Source organism: Echeneis naucrates, chromosome 9 (assembly GCF_900963305.1).
Source record: "Echeneis naucrates chromosome 9, fEcheNa1.1, whole genome shotgun sequence".
NCBI classification, from domain to species: Eukaryota; Metazoa; Chordata; class Actinopteri; order Carangiformes; family Echeneidae; genus Echeneis; species Echeneis naucrates.
Genome location: NC_042519.1, coordinates 2687553 through 2700156, shown reverse-complemented (window position 1 = coordinate 2700156; position 12604 = coordinate 2687553). Strand labels below are relative to the sequence as shown.

Here is a 12604-nt window from a genome sequence, read left to right as displayed (position 1 = left end):
TAATGGGATTTAGTATCTGAATGTAGTGATGGCAGACAGACCAGCATAAACATGTGCTTTTGGACTCCCGGTACAGTTGCTGTCTCCAGGACCACAGCTTGCCGCAATGACACACAGAGACTCACAAAGTGAAAAGACGACACTGACACAGTATGAATAGCATGAATGACAAACTCATATTGACCCTGGTTTCTCTGTGCCATCTAAACCAAAACGCCATTGTCCAGCTCTGGGAAATGATCTATTTGAAAACATGATGTAGCGCAGAGACATGGAGATTAACTGCTTTTGCATTACAGTGTGTGATGGAAATGTCTTTAAAAACCACAATGATTCCAATAAAAATGCAATCCAGTTTTATTAGAATAAAAATAAGGCACAGCCATAGGTACCAAGAAAGTGACACCACTGGGAGGGAGATGCTTTAAACCAAAATCATTCAGATTAATTAGATGGTGCAAGAAAGAAGGAGACATTAATAATTAAAGTAGTGTCTTGTATGTGTAGAATGTAGTATAGTTGCGAACTACGCTCTAAGAGGAGACAATCACCAATCAAAGCATGTCACACTGAGGTTTCAAGCAGCTGCAAGTCTGCATGGCAGCTAATAGCTCACTCTTTGTAGTGTAGGGGTTTAAATTTTCACTTTTTAAAACAGATTTTTTTAAATTTTCCCCCTTTCTCTGTGTTCATGCCCCAGCCAGGACCCCCAGTAATTTTTTTGGCCCACCACAGAAGCACAGTGTCCCCAAAAGGGTCCAGCAAGCTCAGATTTAGTTTGGTGGTAGTGTGACGTGTTTTTCCAGACAAATGTTTTTCCATCATCTCCAAACAAGTAACAGATTTTTTATTCTTTACACCTCTACACAGTTATTACAGATAACACACTGGCACTGATAAACCACCATCAGTCAGAATACAATATCTACTTCTATGGCATTTCATAGCAACACATGCCAAACCAGGAACATTACAGACCTGTAGAGAAAGTTAGGACAGAATGTTGATACAACTTGGATAAAATGATTTGACATAGTATGTCAAAGGTGTCATTATTGACCTTAATTTGATAGGACAGAGAAACTTCATCAGGTTTAATATAAACATACTCTTCAGTACCATAGAGATCCACCAGTCCACAATCACATTTCATTTCATATGGGAGAGGTAAATTTTTAAGGTTTATTAGAGGTGACTGTACAGCAACTTAACTTTTATAACTCAGCTCTGGGTTATGTTGTTGTTCTCTCTGTAGGCAAAGCAGCTGGGGAATATGCCGATATTTCCAGCACAGTGTCCTTCCAGCCATTCCTCATTCACTGAAAGAGAAAAACAAAAAAAAATCTGAGTGATGAAGCAGTGGGAAAAAAACAATGGATCAAACTAACTAAAGCCTACTGACAAACAACTCAGAATGATGAGGGTCTCACCTTGTCCCAGGATGTCGATGGTGTCTCCTTCACTGAATTCCAAATCCTCTGGGCCCTGGGCATTGTAGTCATATAGTGCCACCATTTGATAGAGGATGTTACGGTTGGCCAGTGGGTCTTCCACCTGAAGTATAATGAGGGGGGGGGATGGCACTGAACTGTGTATTGTACTTTTACTGTCAGACCACGATGTGAATGTTCATGAGTGACTGACAGATTTAGTTATGGCTTTGCTGCTTGTATATTGCATCCAAACAGTCAACCCACTGTGACGTTACCAATTAATCTGTAAACTGTTTTGAAAGCTTGAGTTTGTGAGTTGGATCACTATTTTGATTTTAAGAAACCAGAAGAAGCTATTTTTGGGGGAGAAGGAGGAGCTGAAGTGGAGCGAAGATTGGATCTGACCTGCTCTCTACTTTCTCTGGCAGGTTGATGTTTCTGGTAAAGTCTATTAATCACACAGTACCCTAGCACTAATGCATAGCCTGTTTATGCCTGTCTCCAAATATGACCATCATTTAAAAAGTATAGTAAATGTAACAAAGACTTGAAACTAGTAATTGAGACCACAAACAATTTTTTTCTATAGACATCAGTCTGACTTATATCTCAGCCAGTGGAATTGCCCCCGTTGGTCATTAGACAGAATTAAACAGTCTGCTTCCGATTAGAAGAAGAAAAAAAATGCTGCTGAAGATCTGGCCTGAGGAAAACTGTACACTTCTGCACCTGTTACTTGATGGCAATTTTAAGGCCTGATATGCGTGCAATTGTGAGTTCAAATGCTCACCTGGCACCACAGAGTGGCTCTGCCGGCCTCAGCCACTTCTTGAATGGTGCGTGCTTGCTCTCCCTCTGCATTCACTGGTGTCAACACCTGGGAGCCATGCTGTTTATGTCTGATGTGAGAGAAAACAGTTGTGAGATACAATAATGTCACTGGAAAGGATGGTAATTTGAGGGCATCATGGTGGAAAAGGGTGTTGGCAAAGAATACAAAAATGGCAGAGATAAATAATTTATCACCTAATATTTTTACTTTGATGCCCTGCAGTTCATGTTTTCTCAATTTTCTCTGCTTGAGCATATATTAGACCCACAGGGTTGAGTGGACAAAGAAAGCATATATTTAGAAATTAAGTATCACTTGTTGAAATTCATGTAGTAAGAAGTGGGTTGGCATGCCTGCAGTTACCTGATGCGCAGCTGAGATGCAGGCTGGCCCAATTTCTGTGCGATTTGTTCCTTCACTTCTTTGAATGGAGTATCCAAAGGGACAGACAGAGCCACAGTGTACATATAGTGGACTTTCACCACCACTGAGCCCCCCTCCTCTGCCTGAGCTGAACTGGTAGGCTAGGACCAATGAAATAAAACACCTTAAATAATCATGTACATACAAAGTTAATCATTAATATTTATTTAAAACTATGTTCCAAGAGGAGTTAATTCTTTTTCTTACATAAGCATAATAGCACTAGATCTGATATTAATACCTGTAGCATTAGCTTGGATCTTTAGTTCTGGTTGTACCTTTAGCTATTTTATACACCAATCTAAGACTCTTCATCTTGATTCATCCCCAGTCTAGCATATTGTAAAAGGAAATTAAGCTAGATTTTTTTTTTTTTTTTTATATTCTTACATTAAAATAAAAAGAATTTTAATATAGGATTAGCACACTTTTCCAATCTTGTAATGTCTTGTCTGATGGACAAAGTTCCATGACATGCCAGTTTAATTGTTTCTTATATTTGTTGCTTATTATGAAGTACATTCTGGAAGGAAACACTCTGGGGAAAGTATAGAAATAGGACTTGAAGTCCTTAATCAGGCTTTTCGTATTTGAAAAGTTCACCATACATAAGTTCTCTAACAGCTGTTAGTTCAGTATAAATCAGTGCCCTCCTGAGCAACTCAGTATGAGAGAGTTTGGAGTGAAGTGTCATCATAGGTGTTTTCAGTCAGAAGGCATTACAGCGCCCTGTGAAGTACACAGCCTGATAAAACAAACATGTCCTTTAAATGTCATAGTGTTCTGTTAGATGTCAGTGTGGTGCAATGTGCTTGGCTTGACGTTCCATACCTGAGAAAAGACATGGAATCTATCATAATTTAAAAAAAAAAAAAAAAAGGAAAAATTTACTCTTAAAAAGTGAGCTAAGAGGAACACTGTAACAGTTTGAGTGATGTATGACAGTGAAGACTAAGGGTGACCACCAAGAGTCCCTCTCCTGCAGGCTCCACTACTTTTACCAAAGCTTCAGTCATACATTCAATTCCAAAAAGGTGAAGAGGACTGCTTTTGATTTTCCAATGAGTTGGTATATGTTGCAATTGAGTTATGTGAACATGATTTCTTAGTGACAAGCCTCACGGAGTTGCATAAGCGGGATGTGAGGGTAAAATAACTACCATGTGAATCCACCTCACAGCTCACACAAATGAATCTGGCTTTTCAGAAGGGAACACTACCTGGTTGCTGGCTGCGTTGGCTGTATACTTTGGAGCCTCTGAGGCTGGCAGTGGTGTGTGGGTGGCACTAGTGTAGGATGGAGGTGGAGTGTCTCTGGTACGGGCTGCAGGGGAAAACAGTTCAGGTATAGTCTGAGCACACACACAATAGAAGGTTGGGCAGGTATAGTTTGTGTTTTTTAAGTCTGTTTAGTCGTTTTTTAAATTAAATTTACTCTCCAAGGAATGAAAGAAATTAATTTTTCTACAATAATTTTACATATTTTCCTCTTTAAAAATCATTAATTAATGTTCTACTGCTCATTTCCAGTTCCAGGTGCTGTAGCCAATCAGCCTCAGCTCACATGGGTGAGGGAAGGATCACCCTGGACAGGTCGCTAGTCCATCACAGGGCCAACATACAGAGACAGACAACCACTCACACTCAGACCTATGGACAATTCAGAGCCACCAATTAACTTAAACACAATGTCTTTGGATGGTGGGAGGAAACTGGAGTACCCGGAGGAAACCCATGCAGGCACAGGGAGAACATACAAACTCCACACAGAACCGAATCGGGAATCCAACACGCAAACTTCTTGTTGTAGGGCAACAGTGCTAACAACTATGCCGCCGTACTGCCTCTTTAAATTCAGTCAAATTAAATGGCCTGAATAACCTGATCTTTTATTAGTCATTAAAATAATTTATTTCTTTTGGGAGTAGGCATGTACTCAGTAAACATTCAAATCATTTAAAATCTGCTTGGACTAGATTATGATAATCTCTCGAGTACATATAATTTTTGCCCAAATTGTGGTTTTCCTTTCTCTATGCTCTAAACTAGGATTTAGCAAATCTTTCATGGAGCTAAAGTATCGCCTAATGACAAAACATAACTTTCCATTTCTGTCCCATATTTTCACAATAGCAAAAGTGTCACCAGCTACTGCAAATCAAAATCAAAGTCAAATCAAACAATGCAGAAGCCCTCCACTCTTGAGGAAAGAGTGATTGTGAAAAGGATTAACAGTCTCCACCTGGAGGGGCTGCAGGGCTGGGCCCAGCCTTTGGGCGAGTGGGTGGTTTGAGTCCTGGTGGAAGAGGAATCCCACTGGGAATTCTCTGAAAGAGAAGAACATAGGAAGGTTCAGTGAAACAGGATTTTGCTTATTATTTTTAGCTGGAAAAGCAGAAACATATTTGAATGTTTGAATAATCCATTACAGTGTCCTTTTTGCTTTTGGATGTCTTCAGATCTATAGGATCAAGTAGGGACAATGGCAGAATTCCTCTCTGAAAAAGGAAGGAAAAGAAAAATCAGACAGACAAAATACACGTCCATGCACCAGGGTCAAAAAGATGACTACATACATGCAACATTTTGAGGTTCTAATGAAGTAAAATAATTGCAAACAAATGTAAAGCCAGCAGCAGCAAAGAGTAGAGAAGGCCAATATACACTGATCAGGCACAACATTATGACCACCTGCTTAATATTGTGCTGGTTTCCCTTCTGACAAACTACAATGCCATGTTTATGTTTCAGCTTGTTCTGCTGTCACTCGTGGGCCAAAACAATACATGAATGCAGCTTTAGAACTTCTAATTTTATATGGCTCTTGGAAGAGTTGGGTTTTGCCCTGCTCTTGTGTAGGGGGAGCTATTTAATACAGGGATACTTCAAAAGTCTGAAATCAAGGATCACAGATATTGTTCATTCAAAAAACTGTGGAAGCAAACAGTTTTTGACTGTTCAAAGATCACTAACTAAGGATATTTAACTTATGAAAAAGTAAGTATCATTGTATCTTTCATGCCCAAAGAAAAAAAATGTCAGCTTTTTAAAATGGAGTTGGTCTGCAAACACCCCAACTCAACAAACTTGGAACAACATTTACACAGTATCTGTGGCTAATATTACAGCTGCTTTCTTACCTTTCCATCATATATGACTGTTGCCATCCCATCCCTGTCCTCCTCACCAAATAAAAACACCATGGCCCCTCCTGGCACAGTCAGCTGTCCTGGACCTCGAGCCATGTAAGGGATCCGCATGCGCATGTATCGAGAATCCCTGATAAGCAGCAAAAAGTTTAAATCAGTCACAATTCCCCAACCAATGTTCAGTTGTAGCATCATCCTCAGATAGTGATAGTACCAGCTCTGACTGACAATATTTCTCTTTGATCTGTGACAATACTCACTCAACTCCAGCCACCTTGGGCTCATAGAAACCAGGTTGCTGTTGAGAGGAGATAAAGACATTCAGCAGAGGGAGGAACTAGTAACAATATCAGATCATCTGTAATCTTAATTACCTGCAGCCTTAGCGGTTCAAAGCCTCCAAAGTCATCATTGGGAATCATGGAGGAAATCACCTACAAGTAGATCTTCATTTGTTACTGGATTCTCCAGCTTTGGCTTGATTGATTTGTACTTGATGGATACTAAAACACTGTACACATTGATACTAAGTCCTACGGTGGATATTGCTCTTATGAGCTCCATGACATCATATAATCCTAGTAAATAAAATATACAATGTAGCTGTATAATCAGGCTCAATTCCAAACATCTGCTGCTACATTAGCTGACTTTACTGCCTTTGGACTCCAGCCTTACTGTTGAGCAAGTGTCTGCCGCAAACACTTTAAAATAACAACAGGCTGCTGTCAAAAGAGCCCACAAGAGATGTTATGCACTCAATGATCACCAATCTCTCTCTCTCTCTCTCTCTCTCTCTTTAATTTTATTTAACCATATAAAAGTGATAACTGCTGGTTGGAATAAGTCCAGAAACTTATGCACAAGTGATGCAACAGTCATCCAGGGGATACTCTACCTTTGCTTTGCCCAAGAAGTCTCTTTGTTTCAGCTGCTCCACATCCTGTTTCCTGGGACGAAACACCTCACCCTCTGGCACCAGGAGAGGATCGAGGACCACTCTTTTCTGTGTTTAAAGTTAGGTCATGTTTTTTAATGGTAATGAAACTGATTGTATATTTAAGAACTGACTTTAAGGAGCTTTAGTAGAGTTTTAAAAATACATCTTAAAAAGGAATTTTAAGATGATACTGGATATACTGGAGTCAACTCTGTACTGACCAAACTGTACATATCCACCAGTTTTATCAAAATAACCTTAGACTTTCCTTTCATTTAGAACCAAACACTTGCCTAAACCGCCTAAAATAAACAGTGAGAGAGAAAGTTGGGTGTGTTCAATTGAAATCAAGCCAATGCACATCATTCTCCTATTAGTATTATTACATGCCTGCTGCACAAAATAGTTCAGATACCTGAAAATATTGCCGTTGGCACCTGTGCCAATGAGATACAATTATTATTGAGAACAAAAACAACCAAAAAAAACAATTGACAAAGGCTATGTACTAACACGCATGCATGTCTTGTTAACATCCAGTTGTCTGTGGAGCGGTCACAAGAAACAATGTTGTTTTCATACAAGATAAACATATCTGTGGAAATTTGTTTTCCAGTGTGTTGTGGACATTGTGACACTCACTGTGACACTGTCTAGAGCAGCCTCTATGTTTCCCCCTCGACCTCCTGTTCTCTGCTGAGACGCTGACATCAGGACATCCTGTGCCTGCTCCCAGTCACCCATTCGAGAGTACACAGCTGCTGCATTATATAAAACCTAGGGGACATCGCATTTATATCATCTCATTCATTTGGAACCAATTAGAACATGTGTGTAGGCCCCCATGTGTGCCTATCTTTTCTTCTTCATCATGTTTTTAAGGCAAATGTTATCTAATCATTAAATCAGCAGAGATCTTCAGTCCAAGCCTCAAAGAGGTACCTACCTATCACAGCAATGCCAGTGAAAGGGAAGTCATATGATATCCCAGCATTGCTTTTTATGTATGAAAACTAAACTTTGAACAGTGAATGTTAATTAGCATTTTGCCTTTTAAATGTTAGAACTGGCTGAAAATCATAATTCATGTTTGTCCTTTTTATGGTTTGTACAGGCATTTACCTTGCTAGTTGCATGTTATTTCATTATTTCTTCTGTATCTTCATACACCACTTTACCACATTATGACCTGACTGTATAGTAAATTACTACTAAATTTGCGATGATTTCCCTGATCTATGACTGACTGATTTACAACCAAGAAGAAGATGCACTATTTTCTGTTTTTTTTAACTCAAGTGTCCATTTTTTAAAGTGTTGTTATTGGTGTGATGTTTCAAAAATTGTACTTCCTCTAATTCTAAGCTAGAGTTTGACTGAGCAGGTGCAAGAGCAGGTGCATTGTCTGTTGAAGCTCCAGCATGTCCTATCTGCGAGAGATATGTGATATTGTGTAAGGTCTTCTTCAGCCTCTATCAATGAAGCTTTGTTAGCTCCAGGAGTATGTGACGTTTCAGATATACAATGGAGGTGCTGACACGGTGCAACATTCTCTCTGTTTTCATTCCTCTGTGTAAAGACAGGTGTTGGCGCGCATGTGCCTGTTAGTGTGTGTGTGTGTGTGTATGTGTGTGTGTGTGTGTGTGTGTGTGTGTGTATGTGTGTGTGTGTGTGTGTGTGTGTGTCTGCATGCGTGACTGTGTTAGACCTGCCAGCTGTAGAGCTTGAATCGTAGTCCCAGCTGCCTGTAGTCAATGACCGTGTTTCCTCTCATGTACTGCTGTGCCCAGATACAGTCTGACAGAGCCTCCTCCAACCTTGAGGGAGAATTACATAAAACAGACAAAAAGTAGTCAATAACAAACAGCACATTCTGTTTGAGGCTTTATACAGAAGCAAAGCTTATAAGCAATGTGGTTTTACAGGATTTATGGCATATGTCATTGGACAAGGTACCTTTGTGGAGTCTCCGCTGGTTGCTTGGCAACCTCTCAAGACGAAAAATTTCCAAAAAGTGGCTATGTCACCAATAAAAAAAACAATGTGGCCTGTAGCTAACATTAGCTGAAATAATCACACACAACAACGAGGCACTTTTTGAAAATGTTGTCTGAACAGTTTTATACTATTTCATGTCAAATTGGCATTGTCAAGGAGGCAGGTGTGGAGCAGATGATGTTCTTCACTTTCTGTTATTCTGTCAAAAAGACTTTAAATCACCCATAGTTTTAATAAAGGCAGTGGTGTTTAATGTGATGTTTCACTGAACAGCAGCCATTGCTGCCATGAGTGGCAGCTTCAGGACAACATCGGCACGCCAGGCTCATTGTTTTAAGGAAACTTCAGCAATTACACTATGATTTGCTCTCTAAATTTTTGGAAGTTATTTAGGACAATCTGATGGCTCCTACCTGTCAATCTGCATCATGACTGCTGCTCTCTGAAAGAATCCAACAGCAAGACGTTCATCCTTGGCAATGGCAAGGTCTAAAGCCTGGTCAAAGGGAAAAAGACAAGTTCAAGTTGGAAACAAAAATTATTAAAACAAATATTGTTTTCCACAAAGCATGGAATTTCTCCAGACAGCAGTTAATACGTACATCTTCATGTGAACTAACACATCCAGTTCATTCATTACTAAAATCATGAAACAGGTACTCTGGGCAGCACCAGCACCTGGTGTCCTTAGGACAAAGGTAACACAAAAAGCGATCTGCTACAAGCATCACAAGAATTATTTTTTAAAAATCTGCATGGAACTAATCAGGTCTACCTGGAAGTTTAACTTCTATCATTTATCACATCTATCATTTGTGGAATGTTTCTAGTCCATTTCGCTAGATTTGACATTGCTATGTCCGTTATATATGCTTTCACTCCTTCCACTCCTTGCTTGCAATTATCCTTTAGCTGGAATAGAAAACTTTCACACTCTCCAAATCGTACAAAATGCGAACCACTAGAGCCTACCCAAAATGTACTTCCTCTGCCTAGCCATAATTTTAGTTCATGGCAGAATTAGTCTCTTATCAGCAACCTGTACATACTGAGATCCCAGTGGCTGTTCCCAGTCAGCTTTAGTATTAATGGTAATAGCTTATCACCTTTTGCAGGTTAGCATTTATTCTATTCTATTCTTATTTAGTCTTTTTGTCTTTTTTTACCTTTTTAAATAGATAAGGAAACCTGCTGAAATACATTATTTGGCTATCTACCCTTTGAGGAAAACCTTCTCCTCTAATAATTTGATGTAAATTAAAGGTCTGGATGGTCCAGAGGCTCTGCACTTGTTTTCCTGAGGAAGTCAGTAAGACGACGAGTTGCGCTAATAAACTGCAAAGTGCTACAGAGGTATGGTGAAACTTTGAATAGCTCATCGCTGATCTATATATTATTGGAAAATTATTTATAGATATATAAATTCCTAGAAGGCACTGTACCAGTTGTCATGAATATTATTATTATGATGGCTGATATACATAGTTTGAATCCTTACAGTACAGCGTTCTCATCATTACATCATCAGTCAACACACTCACTTTGAGGGCCTGATCCAATTGTCCCAGAGCAAGGTGAGCTGAGGCAGTGTTGAACAAAGTACGAGATGTGGGTGTATTAATCTTCCCAAGTATGCTCAAAGCTCCTTCCCAGTCCCTGGCATCCACAGCCTGCACGGACTCATCCCACAACTGTAGTAACTCAGTGTAAAGCATCTAAAGACCAGAGGGAAAAGAAGCAAAATACTGATTAACAAACGTTATGACTGCTGACAGGTGAAGTAAATAACATTGATTATCCTTTCATCATGGCACCTGTTATTAGGTGGGATATATTGGGCAACAAGTGATCTGATCTGGATCCTTTAGAAGCAAAACATTGGCCAAACATAAGGATGTGAGCAAGTTTGATAAGGGCCAAATTGTGATATTTAGACCACCAGGTCATAGCAACGCCAAAACTGCAACTCTTGTGGGGTGTTTCTGGTCTGCTGTGGTCAGTATCCATGAAAAGTGGTCCAAGGAAGGAACATCGTTAGCCAGTGACAGGGGGCATGCCTAGTCTCGCTGATGCATGTCGGGAACAAGGACTGGCCCGTGTGATCTGATTCAACAGAAGAGCCACTGCCGCTCAGATTGTTGAAGAAGTTCATAGTGGTTCTAATAAAGGTGTCAGAATAAAAAATGCATCACAGTTTGTTGTGCATGGGGCTGCTGACCAGTCAGGGTGCCCATGTTAGCCCATGTGCACCGCCGAAAGCATCAACAATTTGCTCGTGAGCATTAGAACTGGACCATGTAGCAATGGAAGAAGGTGGCCTGCTCAAATGAGTCATGTTTTTGTTTTACATAATGTGGATGGCCGGATGTGTGAGTGTCGCTCACCTGGGGAACACATGGGACCTGGATGCACGATTGAAGAAAGCAACAATGTAGAGGCAGTGTGATACTTCTGCTGGCAAACTTTGGATCCTGCCATCCAATGTGGATGTTACCCTGACAAGAACTGCCCACCTAAGCCTTGTTGCAGATCATGTACACCCCCTGGCCTCCAAATTCTTAAGATCTTAATCAAAGTGAGCATCTGGGATGTGCTGGACAAACAAGTCTGATCCATGGAGGCCCCACCTTGCAATTATAGGACTTGCAGGATTTTTTTGCACAAATGAGTGTTTATACCAGCTGCCGTGCAATTTGATTTATTTATGAAAATGTTAGTAAAATGTCATTTTAGTAAATGATGAGGACTAAAATGTCATTGTCTCCAAATACAACTGCTAAGATTGTCAAAAAACGTTTGAATTTTTCATGTGACAAGTTCAATTTGACCTGGCAAATAGCTTAGCCAGTAAGATTATGCCGATGCAGCTGAAACAGACCACACCAAAGAACTAAAAGAAAATTAGCTACCAAATGATCAAATCACTTTCATACTGTTGCATTGTGTTTTACACAAACACTTAAGACTTAAAAGCAAAACTGACTTCATTGTTTCTTCATTGGTAAGACTGAGAAATTTATCACACAAAGAAATGCAAGAGAGATGAACAGGAGAGGTGGACAAACACTGCAGAATAATTCAGAATCAAAGAAAAAAAAAAAAAGCTGGATTTAAGACAAGTGCATACACTCATTCTACACTAAACCATAGTGAATTGATGAATCATTAAAATACATTAATATGAAAAGAATAAAAAAGAAAAAGAAGGAGCAATCATAAAGTTCCATTGGTGCTTTTCTACAACATTTGGCACAATTTCCTGGAATAGCCTACTTCCTGGCAGTTTACCTACTTTCTGTATGCACTGGTTCCTCCCAGTTCATCCAAGATTAAGATTTTATAGGAGAAACTTTAGGAATCAGCTCATTCAGAATGCTTACCTTTTGCTACTTGGTGAGAGATCAGTGAGAGCTCAGTCAGTGTCCAACCTGGCGCCTGCTGTCCTCTATGCTTTGTCAACGAGGAAGTTATAGTGATTGAAATAGGTCTCCTCCACAGTCTCCACCCCTGTAATAAGGAAGTTTCTATCCACATTCCCCAGACAGGTCCCACAGAGGCACACAACCTCTGGAATTCACCTTCCAATGTGTCACGTAGACATGACACTGACAATGTATGAGCCACACAGGTATTAATTACACTGAACTCTGTTAATGTCACTATGTGTACTGACTAGTGTTATTCATAAATTTCATACAGCAGGTGCCTGGCTTCAATCATTCTCACCTAACCTTGTGAATTACAAATAAACAGATATGAAAAACATTTTCTGGTTGGTGTAATTGCATTGAGTCATCTTATCACAGAAGCACATGGAACGGAAATTTGC

General features: G+C 39.8%; 1 protein-coding gene across 2 annotated transcripts; it reads right to left on the bottom strand.

The window, feature by feature from the left end:
• Positions 1 to 339: 339 nt before the first annotated feature.
• noxa1 (NADPH oxidase activator 1) lies at positions 340 to 12273 on the bottom strand. Of its 2 annotated transcripts, none has more exons than XM_029511669.1 (16): positions 12156 to 12273; positions 10317 to 10490; positions 9189 to 9271; positions 8486 to 8594; positions 7420 to 7554; positions 6736 to 6843; positions 6212 to 6271; positions 6098 to 6135; positions 5829 to 5967; positions 5118 to 5186; positions 4922 to 5015; positions 3909 to 4012; positions 2629 to 2789; positions 2224 to 2332; positions 1431 to 1554; positions 340 to 1319 (listed from the first exon to the last, which is right to left on the bottom strand). In XM_029511669.1, exons 2-16 carry the CDS (start codon positions 10488 to 10490, stop codon positions 1222 to 1224), a joined length of 1605 nt encoding a protein of 534 aa, XP_029367529.1. In that variant the 5' UTR covers positions 12156 to 12273; the 3' UTR covers positions 340 to 1221. The 2 variants fall into 2 exon arrangements, with proteins under 2 accessions (XP_029367529.1, XP_029367528.1); XM_029511668.1 differs by having other exon boundaries at positions 4931 to 5015.
• Positions 12274 to 12604: the final 331 nt, after the last annotated feature.

What these genes read in the sequence shown, in the direction of transcription:
- noxa1 (XM_029511669.1), bottom strand. Translation starts at nt 10,490, where the DNA reads ATGCTTTACACTGAGTTACTACAGTTGTGGGATGAGTCCGTGCAGGCT. An exon ending in AATTGGATCAGGCCCTCAAA is followed by an intron (nt 9,272 to 10,316) that starts GTGAGTGTGTTG and finishes CCCTTTGACCAG; the next exon opens with GCTTTAGACCTTGCCATTGC. An exon ending in CAGTCATATATGATGGAAAG is followed by an intron (nt 5,187 to 5,828) that starts GTAAGAAAGCAG and finishes TTCCTTTTTCAG; the next exon opens with AGAGGAATTCTGCCATTGTC.